The sequence below is a fragment of the Pogoniulus pusillus genome, chromosome 23 (genome assembly GCF_015220805.1).
Source record: "Pogoniulus pusillus isolate bPogPus1 chromosome 23, bPogPus1.pri, whole genome shotgun sequence".
Taxonomy (NCBI): Eukaryota; Metazoa; Chordata; class Aves; order Piciformes; family Lybiidae; genus Pogoniulus; species Pogoniulus pusillus.
In genome coordinates, this window is record NC_087286.1 from 14,493,191 (window position 1) to 14,510,902 (window position 17,712).

Genomic DNA, 17,712 nt, shown 5'->3' on the forward strand with positions numbered 1-17,712 from the left:
TACTGAGTGCAGTTTCATAAGCAGTGGGGCTGGTACAAATGAAGGGGCAGTGCAGCTAGAATGGATAGCAGAGCCAAAAATGGGACAATACCTTAAAAAAACTTTATTAACTGAGGCAAGAAGTGACAAAGTCATAGTCTTGTACAGGGAGACTGAGAAATAACAGAACCGTTGCTCCTTTTGGCCTGTCTTGGTTTTGTTACCATTACCTAATACAGAATAATGTTACTTTTCTGCCTGTGAAACACATTGGTCACATGGGAAATCCCTGTTCACTTTTTAAGAATGGCCACATGCAACAAAGTGTTAAAACTTCAGATTCTGAGGCAAAAAAAGCAAACTTTTGTGTTTCTGTTCTGAATGATAAGGACACAACTGATTTTGTAGTGCTGCTTCAGTGGTCATTTCTAGTGAGGTGCTGCTCATGAGCATATCAACAGTGGAAAAACTACATGGTCGTGTTTAACACTTCCAAACTTACCATTCTGCCAGGCTGTTGTATCTCCAAATGTAAACATCTTCAGGCAGCTTTGGAATCTAAAGGATTGTGTTTATTTACATTCTGCTGAATGGTAAACAGAAAAGGGAGATTGAGTGCAGTATTATCCCTTCTCATCTCTGTTTGGTATTCTGCAGTGTAAATTGGAAGCCCTTACAAAATATAAAAGGTGACAAAGATTTGGCCCTGCAGTGCATGTTCCTACCTGTTCATTACAGAAACAAAATCAATATATATATATTTATATATACGTACATGTGTGTATGTCTATACATATGTATGTATATATCACATTGTATATATAGACACATATATAATTTATCACATTATATATATGTGTGTGTGTAACGTGTTAATTACTTTCCCTTCATTGAGACAGGAATTTTGGTCACTACTTCAAATGATGATTCAGAAAGCTTCAAACAAGATTTGCATCTATGGCATCTCAATCATGAACACCTAACGTAGCTGACTGAATATACCATACCATTCCTTGAGATGTCAAAGCTATGAAACACTAAATTCTATCCATTAAAAAAAAATCACAAAGCTATTCTACACCAGTTTTGTAGTATGTCTGAATTATTTAAATATGTTTGACAGTTCCATTATCTCTTTTAAAAGAGACAGTTGACACCAGCAAATAAGGTGAAATTCACTGTGAATTGTATTGGTTCATTTATGGTTGAAATCTTCATGCTGTTAAGATAATTTCTTTATGCATCTACTTACTACCCTAATGTGACATCTTACAAAATAATGAAGAACCTTTAGTGTCATATTTCCCTACATTTATCTCACTTTAATCCAAACTCCAGGTAGCTTGCTGAAATGATTTAAAAGCATATAGCTATCTGCAATGTGATTAAAAAAATAAACAAACCCAAAAGATAGCTGAGAAGCAAATTGGAGCAGAAATGTCCCTAGCAAATGTAATAAACCAGTATTACACCTACAGAATCCATACTGAAAGAGCCATCTATAGCTTTCCAAATACTCTTAATTAAAAGTGAGTCCTAGAAACAAAACCACCTATGTTAACTTTATAAAGTGTCACTTCTTAATATTCGATTATTTAAAGTGGCAAAAAAAGGGCCAGCATCACAATAGTCAGCATTTATGTGGATAACAAGAAAAAAAAGGTCAACAAAATTGCTGTATAAATTAGCTGAGTTCTACAATAGTGGAAGCAGGATGTAAACTAGTCCTAGGGTCAGAAAAATGAAAAGCAGCAAATATTTATGGATATGGTCATGCAAGTTAGTGTAGTGCAGTGCACACTCCTCAGTTTGTGAACATGTGTTACCTTCTGCCACCAAGAACTATGGTTAAGTGTTTGTCAGGTGAGAAGCATCTTTTACCTTTAATGTGTTCTTTTAATGGTTTTCTGCTACAGTTCTAAGTAGGTTCAGGAAAAGCATGTCTAGAGAAAATGAATGTACGTAAGGTGCCAAATACCCTGGGTCTCTAATCCCAGTCTGATTTTTGGGCAGGGGGAAAGGAAGGAAAATAAGGGCTGGAACACCTCTGCTGTAAGGATAGGGTGAGGGAGCTGGGAGACTCTGGGGAGGCCTAAGAGCTGCTTTCCAGTAGCTGGAGGATGTTGTAGCAGGCAGAAACTCTTTCACCCCTCCCCAAATGAGTAAAAGTCATAAAAAATAGAGCCTTAAGGAAATGGTTCTAGTGTTAAAGATCTAATTTCAGTGACTTTTATTAAAAAAAAAAAAGTTAAAAATGCCATATTCATTATATTTACATTACCTTACAGTTCATTAAGTTTCAGTTTTTAAGATGGACACATAGCAATTTAGTGCAAAATAATAATTTACATTTACTGATCTTTTGGTCGCTATACAAAACAGCAATTTTACAGTAGTCTGCAAGTGTGACTATTTTGGTAAATGCTATAAAACAGCAAAACTGCAACTCTGTCTCTATATACTAACTGAAAGGAAGGCAAACCTGAAATACTTCTCTCTTTACATTCTGTGCATTTTCTGGATATCAAAATAAGGGCATCACATTGTTTTCAAACATCCCACTGTACATCTTACTAGCAAATTAATTTAGGTACTTTTGAGGACTAGTCAATTTATGCTATAAAATAGTTAAACTCAGTCTGTTTTTATTGGCAAAATATTAAAAGCTGATGAGTCCGGGAATTTCAGGCCAAAAGTCTTTCTTAATTCATACTGTTCTGTTTGTATCCAAATGTTATTGCCTGTTCTGCTTGTTCTGCACTTTTCCCAAGCCTGTGGTGGGGTTAGAAAAGCAAAGGTCAACTAAGGATAAACTTGAATATTTTTCTTTGTAGTTCAGCATACTTTCCTTCTCATTATGTATTGTTTTTCTTTCATCAGTGGAAGCAGAGACTTATATTTAATGGCCTTATTTCTTGCTAAGCTGCCAGGTATTTTCATTTAGTGTTTTGGATCAAAAGCAATCTATGATAGCATATTGGGGTTTCTCCCCCCCCTTTTTTTTAATTATCCCCCTACATGTCGGCTAGTTGAATGAATGAAATTATTCAGCATTTGTGGGGAACTGTAGATATTTTATGTGTGATTTCGTTTAGGATTATTATTTCTAGCCAGTGTTTGCTTTAAGTTTTATAATTAGAGAGAAATAAGCATTTTAAACATCTGGTTCAGATGTAACTACTGAAATACAAGTGAGTACAATGATATTCCTTAGTTCATGCCACTCTCCCTTTTACAAAGAAAAAAAACAACAAACCAAAAAGCACAACCAAAACAAAAAAACCCTCCCTTAGAAAAAAGAAAAGCCTCGTATTACCCATTTGCAGTAGACAATTTCCTGTCCCGAAGAGGCTGTGCAGCAAAAGAACTGGCAGATGAAAAGTTTGGTAGACCTATGGGGAAGTCAAGCATGCAAATAGTTGGCTTAAAACTGCTGCTAATAACTACTGTTTCATCCAGTGGTTAAGAGTTGTTGCAGATTGAGGACAATGGTGTTGTTACTAAAGAAACGGGGTTTGCTTCTGTTTTAAAAATTACTAAGCAAACCAAGGCTTTCCTAATGTTTGTGTTACATTTATGTCACGTTTTTGAAACGTTCTGTTTCCCAGGAGCAATGTATGATAGAAGTACTGTCCACCGATTCCTCTATGACACCATGGAAGTATTTTGCTTTAGTATTTTGTCACTTAGGTTGAAACAAACCACTAATTTCTTGCGTTTATTTTCATTAAAAAGTGTAACTTCAAGGAGGCGGGTTTATTTCACTGTATAACTAGAGTTACCTTCTGAGCTAACGCAAGAACATAGCCTTAACTAGACAGCTGTAGCGGCGGCTTGGGAGAGGGAGGGCTTTGACATTTTTATGGCTGGGCTGTGCTGACCCGGGCCGACACGTGGGGACATTACTGAGACAAGCGAGACTTCAGATTTCCTCTCTCTTACTAACAGCGGAACGCTGCATTAATTTAATCAAATCATTGAGATGTAAACGAGCTTACCTAATGAGACGTGCTCAGATTAGTTCTAACCTCAGCCTGTCGTGAGCTCGCTTTAACGGGTAACTGGTAAGGTAAATCCAGGCAAGGGTTAAACTAGTTCACGTGTCTGCACTTTGCTACTGGACCAAGTTTCTGAACGCCTGGCAGAAAGGGGCTGGCAATGCTGCTGTGGCGGTGACCGGCTCATGCAGCTCTGCGTGTCTTCAGGGAGGTGCCCGTGTTTCTCCTTCATTTACCACGAATGCGAACTTGGTTCCGCGATGCAGGGAGGGACGGAGCCCGACAGGCAGGTGCTGCTGAGGGGCCCGGAGGTGCAGCCTCGCTGCTGAAGGCGCAGCGAGACGCCCGAGACAGGGGCCGCTGCCGCCCCCCGCGGGGCTCGGGCCGGGGCCTGCGGCTCGGGGTGCTGCCTCTACCCGGCTGCCCCTCAGCCGGAGCCCCGCGCCGGGTGCTGCTCCGGCGGTTGCTCGGGGGCAGCAGCGCTCGAAGGGAAGCGGGCGGCCTCGTCGCCGCCTACTCGGGTCGGGGTAAGTTCAGCGTTCAGGGCAGGCTGTCCTTCGGTCTGGAGCCCAGCCGGCCCCCGAACGACCGGAAAGGTCGGGGCCGGAATTTTCTCGTTCTGTCCCGCTTCTCTCCCCCACTTTTCCCGTAGGTAGGAAGCTGTCAGGGAAAGGCGCTGCGCCCTTTAGGTCGAGGAGGCATTCTCCCCCAGCGATGGGAGGATCTGGGGCCAACTGAACCTCCATACCGCTCCAGGAGCGGAGCGCGCCTTACCCTGCTCGACAGCAGGCGAGCGGCGCGGTCCTGGACATAGGCTGAGGAGAAGACCTGGTCCCACCTCTTCCTCCCCCACGCGAGACAGGGGCTCGCCAGGTGCAGCTGCCCCCCTTCACCCCTGCTGGTCCCGCTGCCGGCAGCAGCGCCCCGTTCCCGCCGCCGGCCGCTCCGAGCTCCCCCGCGCTCCCGAGCCCGCGCTGCCGTGCCCGCGCTGCGCGCGCTCTCCCCCGGGCGGCGCCGTGCCCGCGCCGCTGCGCGATGCAGTGTGGGAATGGCTGTGGCGCTGGGGTTGGCTGAAAGAGGCGGCCAGTCGAGGTTTAATGTCCGCCATGTTGGCCGTGGCGTATTGAGCGGAGCCGGAGCGGCGGAGGAGAGAAGCCAGCGCCCAGCCCTGCCGCGCCAGCCGGCGCTGCCGGGCCCCGTGTCGGAGTGCGCCCCGCCCTGCCGGGGGAGCCCCGGTCCCTCCATGAGATCGCTCGGCGGGGTCCGGCTCTCAGCTCGGAGCGCTTTTGCTGTCGCCCCCCCCTCCCCAGCCGGAGCCGCCATCGCCGCCTAACATGAGCAAACTGTCGTTCCGGGCCCGGGCGCTGGACGCGTCCAAACCGCTGCCCGTCTTCCGCTGCGAGGACCTGCCCGACTTGGCTGAATATGCTTCCATTAACCGGGCCGTGCCGCAGATGCCCACGGGCATGGAGAAGGAAGAGGAGTCGGTACGTGAGACCCCCCCCCCCCCCTCGGCCGGGTCCCTCCATCCCCCCCGCACCCGGGGCCCCCACCTTCGCCTCTGCGCAAGCACAAAATGGCCGCCATCTTCTCCCCGCTCTCCCCGCCCGCCGGGAGGGGGGGGGCCTGAGGAAGGAAGGTGCCGAGCCCAGCAGCCCTTTACCGCGCCTTCCCCTAGCGCTTCTCCGCGGCCCCCTCTCCCGCCAGCCGGCGCCCCCCGGTAGCTGCGGGCCCCTGCGGGAGGCCCCGAAAGGCACAAAGGGAGTCACGTGATATTGCCAGCGGCCGCCATTTTGTCTCTTAGTTCTTGGGCCGGGCCTTGTGCGGCAGCGGCGGACAGACGGGCCTCGGCGGCGCCGTGCCCCTCTTGCCCCACCGGGTGGCGCTGCTGAGCCGAGCTCTGCCGCAGGGTGCGCTCGGAAGTTGTGGCTGCTGCCGCGGGAGCGCGCTCCGGCCCGGCCTCGTGGGGGAGTGGGCAGGCAGTAGCGGCCGGGCGGGAAGCGGATCGCAGGGAGCTGGGCACGGCTCGTCACCGGCCGTGCAAGCGCTGTCGTCTTTGGCGGTACCGCCGCGCACGTGTTGTGGTGGCGTGCCGTCTCCTGGCGGGCAGTAGTGTTCGGGCTGCTGCCGGCCTGCGCAGACTTAGGCAGCGCTCTTGCGACTCGGCGGGAAGCTCGGGGCTGCCGGTGAACTCCTGTGTGAGCTTAGTTCTCTGTTACTACTATGGATGTTTTGCTGCCAGAGTTAAGAAATGTTTAGGTTTATTTGGAAAGCCTGGAAGTGCCTTAAGAGACAGGCACGTGACACAAGTAAAATTCTGACATTCACTAGGTGGAAATAAAAAAGTCACTACCAAAGTAAGAAAATCCGAATTGGGAGACCAAGAGTCTATCGCATTCTGCGCGGTTTTGCTGTCTCGGTGGAGAATGAAACTTAAAGCTGTCCGAACTTCAGGTTCACTCTGATGTTCACTTGACACTTTATAGGACGGACATAAACGCTTAGTAGCTGCTGCAGCAAGCAAACTCTTACTGAAGTGGGTTATTTGTTGTATTCAGTGTTTGCAGATCTTTAGTACGATCAGTTGCTCCGACTTGTGCATTAAGCACAGCAAATAGGAGAGAACTGGAGAAATACAGTTACGTAAACAAGTTTTGGACTTGAATGATAACGAATGTGACAATTTCATAGGTTTCAGTAGCTGTCAAGCTCCTGTCCTTAAGGGTGACAGGCTGTGAAGTTCTTTGTATTTCTAGACGTAGCAAGCTTTGAGTTTTATTTAAAATATAAAATGCGTTTTTTTTAATACAGTTTTATTTTTGTGGCACTACTGCTTTAAGTTAAGCCTCTGATTTTTTTTATGGGAAGTCTTCAGGGTGACTGATTTCTAAGGAGTTTCTTTGCATGTTGCATCTATTCAGTAACTGCTCTCTGAAGCTTTCCTGGTGTGGCTGTCTGCCCATTATTTCCAAGTTCTGCACAATCTATGAGTTGCCTTACACGTCCACTACAGTGTATATTGTGAAGTGTGATTGTTTAATATTTTTTATTGGTGGATTTTTTTTTCTTGTGGTTTTGTTTTAATGGACCATATTTTTGTGAAATAAAGGTATTCAGGACTTCAACATGGTATCTGTTTGGTAGTGGGATTTAAGTGGTAGGTAGCAATGGTTAGGTGCTTGGTTTTGTTTTCACGTAGCACATAGCTGTAGATTCTGAATGTGAGAGAGCTCTCCTAATTTCCACTTACAACAAATGAAAAATTCTAGCACCTTTGCTATGGTACTTGCTTGCCAGGTTTCTCAAAGTGAACAACTCTTCATGAAGGCGTTTGTTTCTGTAGGACTGCTACGTTGCTGTATTTTATTTTTCTGTATTCTTTACCTGGCAGTTAAAGCTTTTCAAGCTAGAAAATTACACGGGGTAAGTGTATATAGCCTGGATATACCTAGGTATAAATGTCCTAGCTAAGGAAAAGTAGTCATGGGCAAGGGAAAACGTTAATTACAAGATTTCTGTGGTTAGCATGATGCTTCCATTTACTAAATCTAGCTTTGAGGGTTGTACTTCAGAGCTGTAGGTGTAAATAGACACTTTCCACAGTTGAAGTTTGCTCCTGTCTTTAAGTGTGTATACACACAAGCACATACCCTCAAGAAATTTTATTTGCCATCAGTAAACACAAGTTGATGCTAAACTCTTCTCCTTTCTTGTTTCTGTAAACTCACTAAATATCCTTCCCCCGTGTTGCCCCGAAAGGCTTTCTCTTCAGTTTTAGATTGGCATTTATAACAAAGAGATGTGGTAGTTGACTACAGTTAAATCTTACAGCTTTCATATTCTGCTATATTGTTTCCCAAAGTTAATGCAGTGCAAGATTTAGGAAGGTTGGGAGTTTTGTTTTACATAGTGACTAGAGACTTGATTTAGAGGATTTTATTCTAATACTTAGGAAAATAATAGGCACTTATTATTATCAGTTTCTTTTTAAATGGTGGCAGTGTCCAAAAGAAGCTGGGAGGAGGGGACGCTTTAGCATGAGCAGGTATTTATAGCTGTTTTATAAATAGAATTCTAACACTGCCTTGAGTTTTGCATAAATGTAATTTTCAGTGAACACATATCTGGAGTTAAGAGCTCTCCTCTTGACTAAATAACTTTCCCTAGGGAAAAAGGCAATCAAAGAGATTTAATATTCAAGCATCAAATCACAAGGTATTTAAGTAACTAAAATAGTGGTTTGGTGCACAAAACCTAATCTGCTTCCCCTTCTTTCATCTCCTCTTTCTTCCGTTCCTACAAAAAATAAATATGGAAAGTAGTTCTAATGTATTGATATGAGGGATGTAGTAACTCTTAAGAGTGGCAGCTAAGGGCCTTAAAATTATATGAATTCTGTTAATGAGTATACTTTTCTGCTTACTAAGTCATAACTTCACTTAATGGACGCGTTTGGAGCTAGAAAGCTATAGTAAAAGTTCTTCAGCACACAGAGGTACTTGAAGTTACCATCTGATACTGTGTTCTGATAGTTTGTTTAGCTCCCAAGTTTCTAGGGTAAACATGTGTGACTGTTGCCAAGTCTGTTGCTAAGTCTGTTGCTAAATCTATGAAATGAAAACTCGTCAGAAGACATATGCATGGATGAAAAAGCCTTCAAAAGAAGGATGCTTCTTACACAACATTAAGCATCACCTGTCTCAAAATCCTGGTTTTGAGCAAAATGCATCCTTAGAGCTGTGACTTTGACACCCAGATGAGGTTTTCATCCTCGGTGTTGATGCAAGGGAGAGTATCAAGTGGTGAGAAGTCCTGTTGCTTTATTGTATTACTTCCTCTTTTGATTAAGGGCATGGTCTGTTGGTTTATGCTTAACTCTGCCGTAGCAGCTTTCTTGACCTCTATTAGATTTCTGCTAGACGGATGCACTGTGTTATTCAGGGTTCAGCATTTAAAATCTAAGCTTGCTTTCTGATTTTAGCGTTGGTAGAAGCAGATAGAAGAATAAAGTGCTGAGCGTTTGAAATTCCAAGCAGTACAGTTGTCCAGTTTTTACTGTGTACCTTTGAATATGTGTTGTGATGTAACTACCAGGTTGCATAGACAATGGGATTAAGTTTGTATGTGCAATTGTCATTTGTAAATTCTATCACAGTCTGTTGCCTGATGTTCAAGCAAACTGTTGAAATAGTTTAAAACTTTTGATCTCTTTAAGTCCAGAGTTGGAGTTATCTTCCCTGCCCTGGCTTTGGGAATGTTTAAGAAAAGCTTATTTAGTCAAATTACATTATAAGGGGGAAAAAAAGAGTCTAATATCACCCTGACCTGTCAGTATTTGCTAAATGCTATGTAAGACCTGATGAAGATAACATGACATTCGTTTAGATGCTTTGGAATACTTCAGACACGTTTTTTAGTATGACGTGTCTTAATTTAGTAAAGCACTGTTGGTTAATTTCACACTTACCCTGTCTGGGTTGAGTCCAAGGATCATATCCTCTCCACAAAACTGCCTTGAGCGCAGCTATCGTAGATCTCTCCTTCCAAGCAGTACCTGCACAGAAAATAAGCCTTTCTTTTCTCAAATACATGATGGAGGCACTGGGAAGATGTCGTATCTGTATTCTCTTGCTGCTCAAAATGCTGTTTTTACCTTACCAAGGGAAAAAAAGCTGGTAAGAAACCTACAAGAGGGTATCCATATGTCACCATCTAAGCTGTGATGAATTTAAATGTGTGAAGTGTATAGCTGAGGTGTGGTGAGTCAGTGCATGAATGGGCTTGAAATACAGATGTAGATTTTGCTAAGTCCTTCAGTCTTTCTTGTTCGTTATGTTCTCACCAACTTAAACTGCATTTCATGTGTCCTTCCATTAAAATACGTATTTTCTACTCATTAATCAACTCTGTGTGTGGTGTTTTTATATTCTTGACATAATCACTGCCTTGCTGATGAAGGATTTACTGTCTTGTAGGAGGAATGAGAATGACTGTAAAATGTAACAGATACTGTAACTGAATCATTAGTTTCAAGTCTGGGTTTTTGTTGTTTAACATATAGACAGAAAAGTGCGTGTAAAGTTCTTAGTTTACAGAAGAGAATCTGTGTTTGATAATTTCATAGGAGGGAAGCAGGAACAAGGGTTCATTGCCATTATGTCTAAAGCAAGTCTACATAAACACCTTGCTCACAGCTGGAAGAGATTTTCCTGAGCCTTAAATCTACCTTTCAGTTTGGTATTGAGTTTACTGTGTTACTTCAAATACACCTGTGCGAAAAAGATGCAAGATTCTTAGCAAGAGAATTTTGAGAGGAAAAAACTGACAGCTTAACAAAGATGGCCAAATTTCAAGTGTCCAACTGTCATACCATGTCAAAATCCTCAGGTCATGAAAAGTGGTTCCCCCTTCGTCCTATGCCCTACTCCCAGTTATTTAGTGGCAGCTTACTGATTTTTTTCCCTTCAGTTACACCAAAGCTTTCTCAGTACTGTGTTGGAAGATCTGTGAGCCTGAACATTCATGCAAGTTAAGAAATCTGGCTGAGGATGAGAAGGAGCTTCTGTAGTGAGCAATTCATGCATTGTCTCCCTCTACCTAAAGAAGCTAGCTAATTCCAATGTCCACCCGGAGACCAGTGATAAGTGGCATCCCTCAGGGGTCAGTGCTGGGACCCAGTGCTGTTTAACATCTTAGTCAGTGACATGGACAGAGGAATCTAGTGCACTCTCAGCAGGTTTGCAGATGACACCGAGCTGTGTGGCACAGTTATAGAAACATCCAGGTTGGAAGAGACCTTCAAGATCATCCAGTCCAGCCTACCACCCAGCCCTAGCCAGTCAACTAGACCATGACACTGAGTACCTCATCCAGTCGTTGCTTGAACACCTCCAGGGACAGCAACACCACCACCTCCTTGGGCAGTCCATTCCAATGCCAGTCACTCTCTCTGTGAGGAACTTCCTCCTAACACCCAGACTCGACCTCCCCTGGCACAGCTTGAGACTGTGTCCGCTTGTTCTCTTGCTGGTTGCCTGGGAGAAGAGACTGACCCCAACTAGCTATGGCCTCCCTTCAGGTACTTGTAGACAGCAATGAGGTTGCCCCTGAGTCTCCTCCAGGCTAAACAACCCCAGCTCCCTCAGCCTCTCCTCACAGGGCCGTTTTCCAGCTTCGTCACTCTTCTCTGGACACATTCCAGTATCTCAACCTCTCTCTTGAATTGAGGAGCCCAGAAGTGGGCACAGTACTCAGGGTGTGGCCTGACCAGTGCTGAGCACAGGGGCAGAATAACCTCCTTTGTCCTACTGGCCACACTATTCATGATCCAGGCCAGGATGCCATTGGCTGTCTTGGCCACCTGGGCACACTTCTGGCTCATGTTCAGCCTACCCACAGGTCCTTTTCTTCCTGACTGTTCTCCAGTCACTCTGTCCTCAGCCTGTCGTTGACTTGCTAGAGGGCAGGAATCTCATCCAGAGGGACCTGGACAGGCTGGAGCAGTGGGCCCAGACCAACCTCATGAAATTCAACAAGGCCAAGTGTAAGGTCCTGCATCTGGGTCAGTGCAATCCCAAGCACAAATCCAGGCTTGATGTTGAATGGCATAGAGCAACCCTGAAGAAAATGACCTGGGGGTCTGGATTGATGAAAAGCTCAACATGAGCCAGTAGTGTGAGTGCAGCCCAGACTGCAACTGTGTGCTGAGCTGCAGCAAGAGCAGTGTGGCCAGCAGGGCAAGGGAGGGGATTCTGCCCCTTTACTCTGCTCTTGTCAGATGCCCCCTGGAGTACTGTGTGCAATTCTGGAGCCCCCAACGCAAGGAGGACATCAAACTCTTAGAGTGAGTCCAGAGGACTCCATGAAGATCATCAGAGGGCTGGAGCACCTCTCCTATGAGGACAGGCTACAAGGTGGGGGACTCTTCAGCCTGGAGAAGAGAAGGCTTTGAGGAGACCTGGGAGTAGCCTTCCAGTATCTGAAGGGGGCCTACAAGAAGGAGTAATGGGTTTAAACTGGTAGAGAGGAGATTTAAACTGGATGTTAGGAAGAAGTTTTTTCCAGTGAGGGTGGTGAGACACTGGCACAGGCTGCCCAGGGAGATTGTGGCTCTTCCCTCCCTGGAGGTGTTCAAGGTTAGGTTGAATGAGGCCTTGAGCAACCTATTCTGGTGAGAGATGTCCCTGCCTATTGTGGGGGCTTGGAACTGGATGATCTTTGAGGTCCCTTCCAACCTAGACCGTTCTATGAATTATGTAGCTCAACTATACCAGCAGTGTTTTCCTTTTACAGTCAGAGGCAGAGTGGTGTCAGAGACTTCTATCACAGATTAGCAGAATTTGTTTGAGGCTGGAATGAGATTGCCCATCTCAGTTTGAAATCAGAAGAAATAAAATTTACCGCTAGGAACAAGAAGTATGGACTCCACCAATGACATTTCACAACTTTTGGGGAACTATTTCTGTGTAAAAAAAAAATTCAGATAGGCCTAGATAGGTCAGCTATCATGAGACATGATCTGTTGTGCCTTAAAGTTTGGTGCTCACTACAGGTTGTGAGCAGAAAGTGGTTTGGTAATGTGATGCTAGTTCTGTGTATGGGATCAGTTAAATATATAATAATGGTGAAGGTATACATGTCATGCTCTAATATTGAAAACACTTAAGGTCTCAGAAAACAGAAGAGTTGGTTGATCATCAGTGCTTTACATAGATCAGAGGCTTCTCCAAGAGCTCCAAATGATGGAGGATATGATTTAGCAAACTCATTTTGGAAGAACTTCAAATCAGGACATCTGCGTTCTAGGTGGAGGATGATCTTTTTAGAATTTGATTATATTTATTATAGATGTCTATAAATAAGGCAATTTAACTCGTCCTAAAGAAGGCTGTTCCAGAAAAGCTAAATGTAGAGAAGTGTTATGGAATGCGTTTGAAGTATGCATACTGAAATTGTTTTTACCCTTTTCTTCATTTCCCAGTAATTGCACAGAGAGAAGGCATGTAACGTCAGTAGCTGTAGGCATAGCAGGGCTAAATACATTGAGACTAGTTTTTCATCTTCAGACAAGACAAAAATAGGTTAGCCTTAGCACTTTTTTTTAATTTGTAATTAGGATGGTTAACCGTTGGAAGAGATTTTAAATCAGTATTTATATTAAGGCTTGATGGGGAGAAACACAAAGAAAGTTTGTTAGCAGTGTTGTTAATATCAGAAGGATTGCAACTGTCAGGGTTTGAGAGTGAGAGGAGTTTGTCTGGGTAAACTGTAAGTGATTTTAAGGCCCGGCTGATATGGAACAGCTTTATCTCCTGAGAATGTTTTACATCTTGTCCTAAGGAGGAGCCCCATAATGTTATCTTCTGACTGTTAAGATTTGATCTATCATGTAATGGAGCTCAGCAGATAATTTTATATTAATTGTGTACAGTAAAAATGATTGATGTTTATAATGGGAAGGGGCAATAATTTAGTAACTTTGCTTGAGGATGCCATGGCTGCTTTTTTCAAATTGAGTAGCTAACATCCTGTATTTTATTACAGTAAAATTTAAGTTGCTTATGGGAACCTGCCTAATACTAATTTGTTTTGGGTAGAAAAAAGTGCAATGTGATAAGTCAGTAAATCTGCTAATGTTTCAAGTAGACCATTTTGCTTGTCACTGTCTCAATAATCCTGTCATGTCCCTCAGAAATGTATATGCAGTTCTTTCAGTATCAACTTGTAAAGGATATTCAGTGTGAGTTTTGAATACTTAGAAGTTAATATGTTACTTTTTTTTTTTAAGGAATTTGTTTGTATGTGTGGGAGTCTGCTACAGCAGAATGCATTTGCCTTAGATATATGTAATAAGTTTCTTTTCCTTCTTCATTTCTGCTTTCTAATTGCAAGGGGTAAATTCAGCTTGAATATCAAGGAAGGCATTAAATGACCAATGTATCAGAATAAAATGTTGGCTGCTGCTCTTCTGTACATAACCCTCTTCCTGTTTAATGAGCCTTTGCATAGAGTCTGCCCTCCCTTCCAGCAGCACATGTATCATTTGTTGTGTTCAGCTGCATGCGTGTTCAAGAGCTACCTCTGTTCTGAGAGAATCTTTCTGAAGGTGAATTACATGAATTCAGGATGGAAAAGAAGTTTGAAAACTTACTGCTTTGTCAGTGTCGTCAAGCACAGATAGTTTGAGTGGGAGAGGAAACTATGCTCTTAAGGTTTAAGTACCACTCTTAGGAATTTATTTCCTTCATGTTTAATTTGGGAGTTAAGAAATTCATGCTTTTGTAATTGGAAGCTTTCAAGAGTGTATTTTTGGAAAGGACTGATTTCCAACATCTGCTTACATTCATACCTTTATACCAATTTTGTGACTCCCAAGCTTACTTCCTAGCTGTAAATAGAAATCACATCTTGTAGCTTGCTTGGAAGGCTTTTATTTGAGGAGAGAGTTTTGTAGCAAAGGCTGCCCTACCTGTAGATTTCATGCTACTGTCCCTTTCATAAATTGAAGGGCTGTAGTAGAACAGACAGGATAGACTACTCAAGTTATAGGAGACCTACAATGATCATGTAGTCCATCTGCCTGACCCACTCAGGGCTGACAAAGCATGTCATTAAAACAGGACATTGTCCAAATGTCTTTTAAAAGCTGTCAGGGTTGAGGCATTGACCACCTCTCTAGGGAGCCTGTTGTGTTTGACCACTCAAAGAAACATGAATCTGCAGATTCTTTGCTGATCAGGTGTCCCACTCAAAGAATAGCTGCGAAGAAGATGTTAGCATGAACAGTTGAATTCTGCTTCCAGGTTTTCCTTTCAAAACTCAAGGAATTTCTGTAAGGGTTGTGGTGTTACGAAAGTATAATTATTGTGTGGGTTAAAGATGCGGAACTTGTTCTGGAAAGGGAAGAACGTTGCTAGTTGCTTTGCTAGACTGCTGATCTGAAATGACTCGCCTAAAATGCCTTTCTTGGCATCAGTGGAAACACTGATGCAACTCGATTTGTTTACTCCTGTCTGTGCCATTATCATTCCTTGTGTTAGTCTGTCTACACAGTATGTGACATGTTTTCTTGCCAGGTGTTCCCTGAGATTCAGTTATTTGAAGTGTCCTGTTCCCTCATGATTTTAAATTACCTGGTTTTGTTCTAGGGTTGTTTTTTTTTAAAGTAGATGAGTCACCCTTTTTGGAGTGGTTGAGGCAACATTGCTAAGGGCTGCATGCTAGATCAAAGCTAGACCGAGATAGCTTGGAGAAGAGAAGGCTCTGGGGAGACAAAATAGTGGCCTTTCAGTACCTTAAAAGGAGCCTACGAGAAGACTGCAGAAGGACTGTTTACAAAGGCCTAGAATGATAGGATGAGGGGCAGTGTTTTGAAATCAGAGAAGAACAGATGTAGATTGGATGGTAGGACCAAGTTCTTCAGTGTGAAAGAACACTGGAACAGGTTGGCCAGGGAGGTAGTTGATGCCTCATGGAATTAACCAGATTGGAAGAGACCTCCAAGCTCATCCAGTCCAGTCTGTCACCCAACCCTGGCGATCAACTAGATTATGGCACTAAGTGCTTTGTCCAGTCTTTCTTGAACACCTCCAGAGATGGTGACTCCACCACCTCCCTGGGCAGCCCATTCCAATGGCAGATCACTCTGTCTGGCAAGAACTTCCTCCTAACATCCAGCTTAGACCTGCCCTGGCACAACTTGAGACTGTGTCCCCTTATTCTGTTGCTGGTTGCCTGGGAGAAGCTGTTCAAGGTCAGGCTTGACAAAGCTCTGAGCAATCTGATCTAGTGGAGTATTTCCCTGTTGACTGCAGGGAGTGTTGGTCTAGATGACTTTTGATTGTCCCTTCCAACTCACACCATTCTATGATAATGCTGTATTCCTGTTTTTCCCAGTGCCTTTATGGTTTTGCTTAAGAAATGCAGTTTTAAACTAAGGTAAATCTGTGCTACTCACCTCCATTTTTGTGTTAGCATTTCAGCAGGATGTGTCTTATGTGCCTTTGATACTTATTTTTCTCACTACCTCAAGTACAAGAAAAAGAATTCTGAAAATAGTAGCAGAAAATATCAACTGACTTCAGGAAGATTTTACAGTACTGTGATCTGATTTATGGTATTTAGAATTCAGTAACCTAGATGCAGCTCAGAAAAGAGCTGAATTCAAAATAGCATGGGGTTTTGTTGGAAAGCTCAAGAATGAATCTACAGGTAAAAGCTAGTTTGAGTTTGAGCCCTGCAGAATTTTTGCATTTTGTATAATTACTGGAATCCTGTAAGTGGGTTATTTCTACAAAACTGTTAAATCCATCTCATGCTTACAGATAAGGTTACACACTCTCTCTGTATCCTAACAATTCTTTTCTGGTTTGTGTTCTTTGCCAAATATGATGAACTTGTTTGCCATTCTCTTGCTATTTATATTGTTATAAGAAAGTTACAACTAATATTAGTGAACTAGCTTAGTTTTTTTGAGGAAGATGCTATGCCCTTTAAAAGTAGGCTAAGTCCTGTGTGAGACTACTCAAATGTTAAAAATAAAGATAGCTTAATATTCACAATCTAGCTTGGGCAACAAATGTATTACGGAGTTAGAACTTGAACAAACTTGATCTTCAAGGCAAATAGGCAAGACTATTTTCTTACTGTTTATGAGTGGAAAGAACTACCAAAACTGAAGTCAACAGAAAGTTTGTTTAGTGTGAAAAATGCATGTGTGAGGAATTAGTGAAATATGCATGCTTACAAGTATCTGCTTAAAAATGTCTCTCCCGGAGCTGTAGGATGAGTGATTCACAGAACTTGGTTGCATGTTTGTTCTCTCAGAATTCATCTGAAGGAGAGGTGTTTTCTTTGAGGTTTCTTGCCTTTAAGTTGTTTCGAAATCTATTTAATGTTAGGTAAATACTGGAAATGAAGTTGACATACCTTGATCTGAAACAGAAAGTGGTGAGTTTTGATGATTATCAGGGGGTTAGTAGAGGAAGATGTAGTTAATACAGTAACTTGTCTGGCATAGTACCTTGAGATGATGGTAGATACTGAATGTTGTCTCTGGGAGCTTTAGCTTGCTTTTAAATAGTTGGGAGTGTGGAATACAGAATGTCACAGAAATGAAGACAGAACCTTGACGTTAATAAAACTTGGAGAAGCTGGTGAGGGAAGAGAAGCTCTGAACTGCCACTACGTTTATTACTGAGGAAAGTGTAGTGCAAACTGTCTTCTAGCTATTATTTTGTGAGTGTTAAGGTCATGGGTGTGTTGCCTGACTATTGCACGTAATAGTTCCACTGTTGTGTGACAGAATTTTAAGAAGTTCTAAAGCCATTTAGAAGTGATAGGACATTTAAATTAAACATTAAAATGTTGTCTTTAAAAGAAACAGTGTGTCTGATATCTTATTTTGGCTCCTATAAACCTGCAATTTCCCTGGTATCATTTTCCAGTGTTAAGACAATGAACCTTTAACTTTCTCTGTACTCAAGAGCTCTGCATAATAAGCACTTTTATAGTTAATAGAGAAGGGGGAAATGTAGTAAAAAATTTGCAGAAGAGATTCGCTTGTCAGAGTTTTGCACCATGGTCGGGAGTGTATGTACAGTTTTGTACTGAATACGTACTGTGTTTGTACTGGATATTTGTCTTGGTTTTGTCGTTTATTCACACTGTTAACAGAGTGAGTGTGGATGTGTATGTTAGACTGCAATGTAATTTCTCTTTGGATTGTCACAGAGAG

General features: G+C 43.0%; 1 protein-coding gene across 10 annotated transcripts in view; it reads left to right on the forward strand.

Annotated features, from left to right (window-relative positions):
* Positions 1-17,712, forward strand: part of EPC1 (enhancer of polycomb homolog 1) — a 62,239-nt gene that overhangs the window by 9,575 nt on the left and 34,952 nt on the right. For 6 of the 10 annotated variants that reach the window (XM_064162615.1, XM_064162618.1, XM_064162617.1 and 3 more), the window contains exon 1: positions 4,854-5,464. The exons of 3 other annotated variants lie outside the window; for them this stretch is intronic. In XM_064162615.1, coding sequence (XP_064018685.1) covers positions 5,312-5,464 — 153 coding nt within the window. In that variant the 5' untranslated portion in view covers positions 4,854-5,311. Of the gene's footprint in view, positions 1-4,853; positions 5,465-17,712 lie in introns of those variants that run through there. One more of the 10 variants, XM_064162619.1, reaches the window with a different exon arrangement.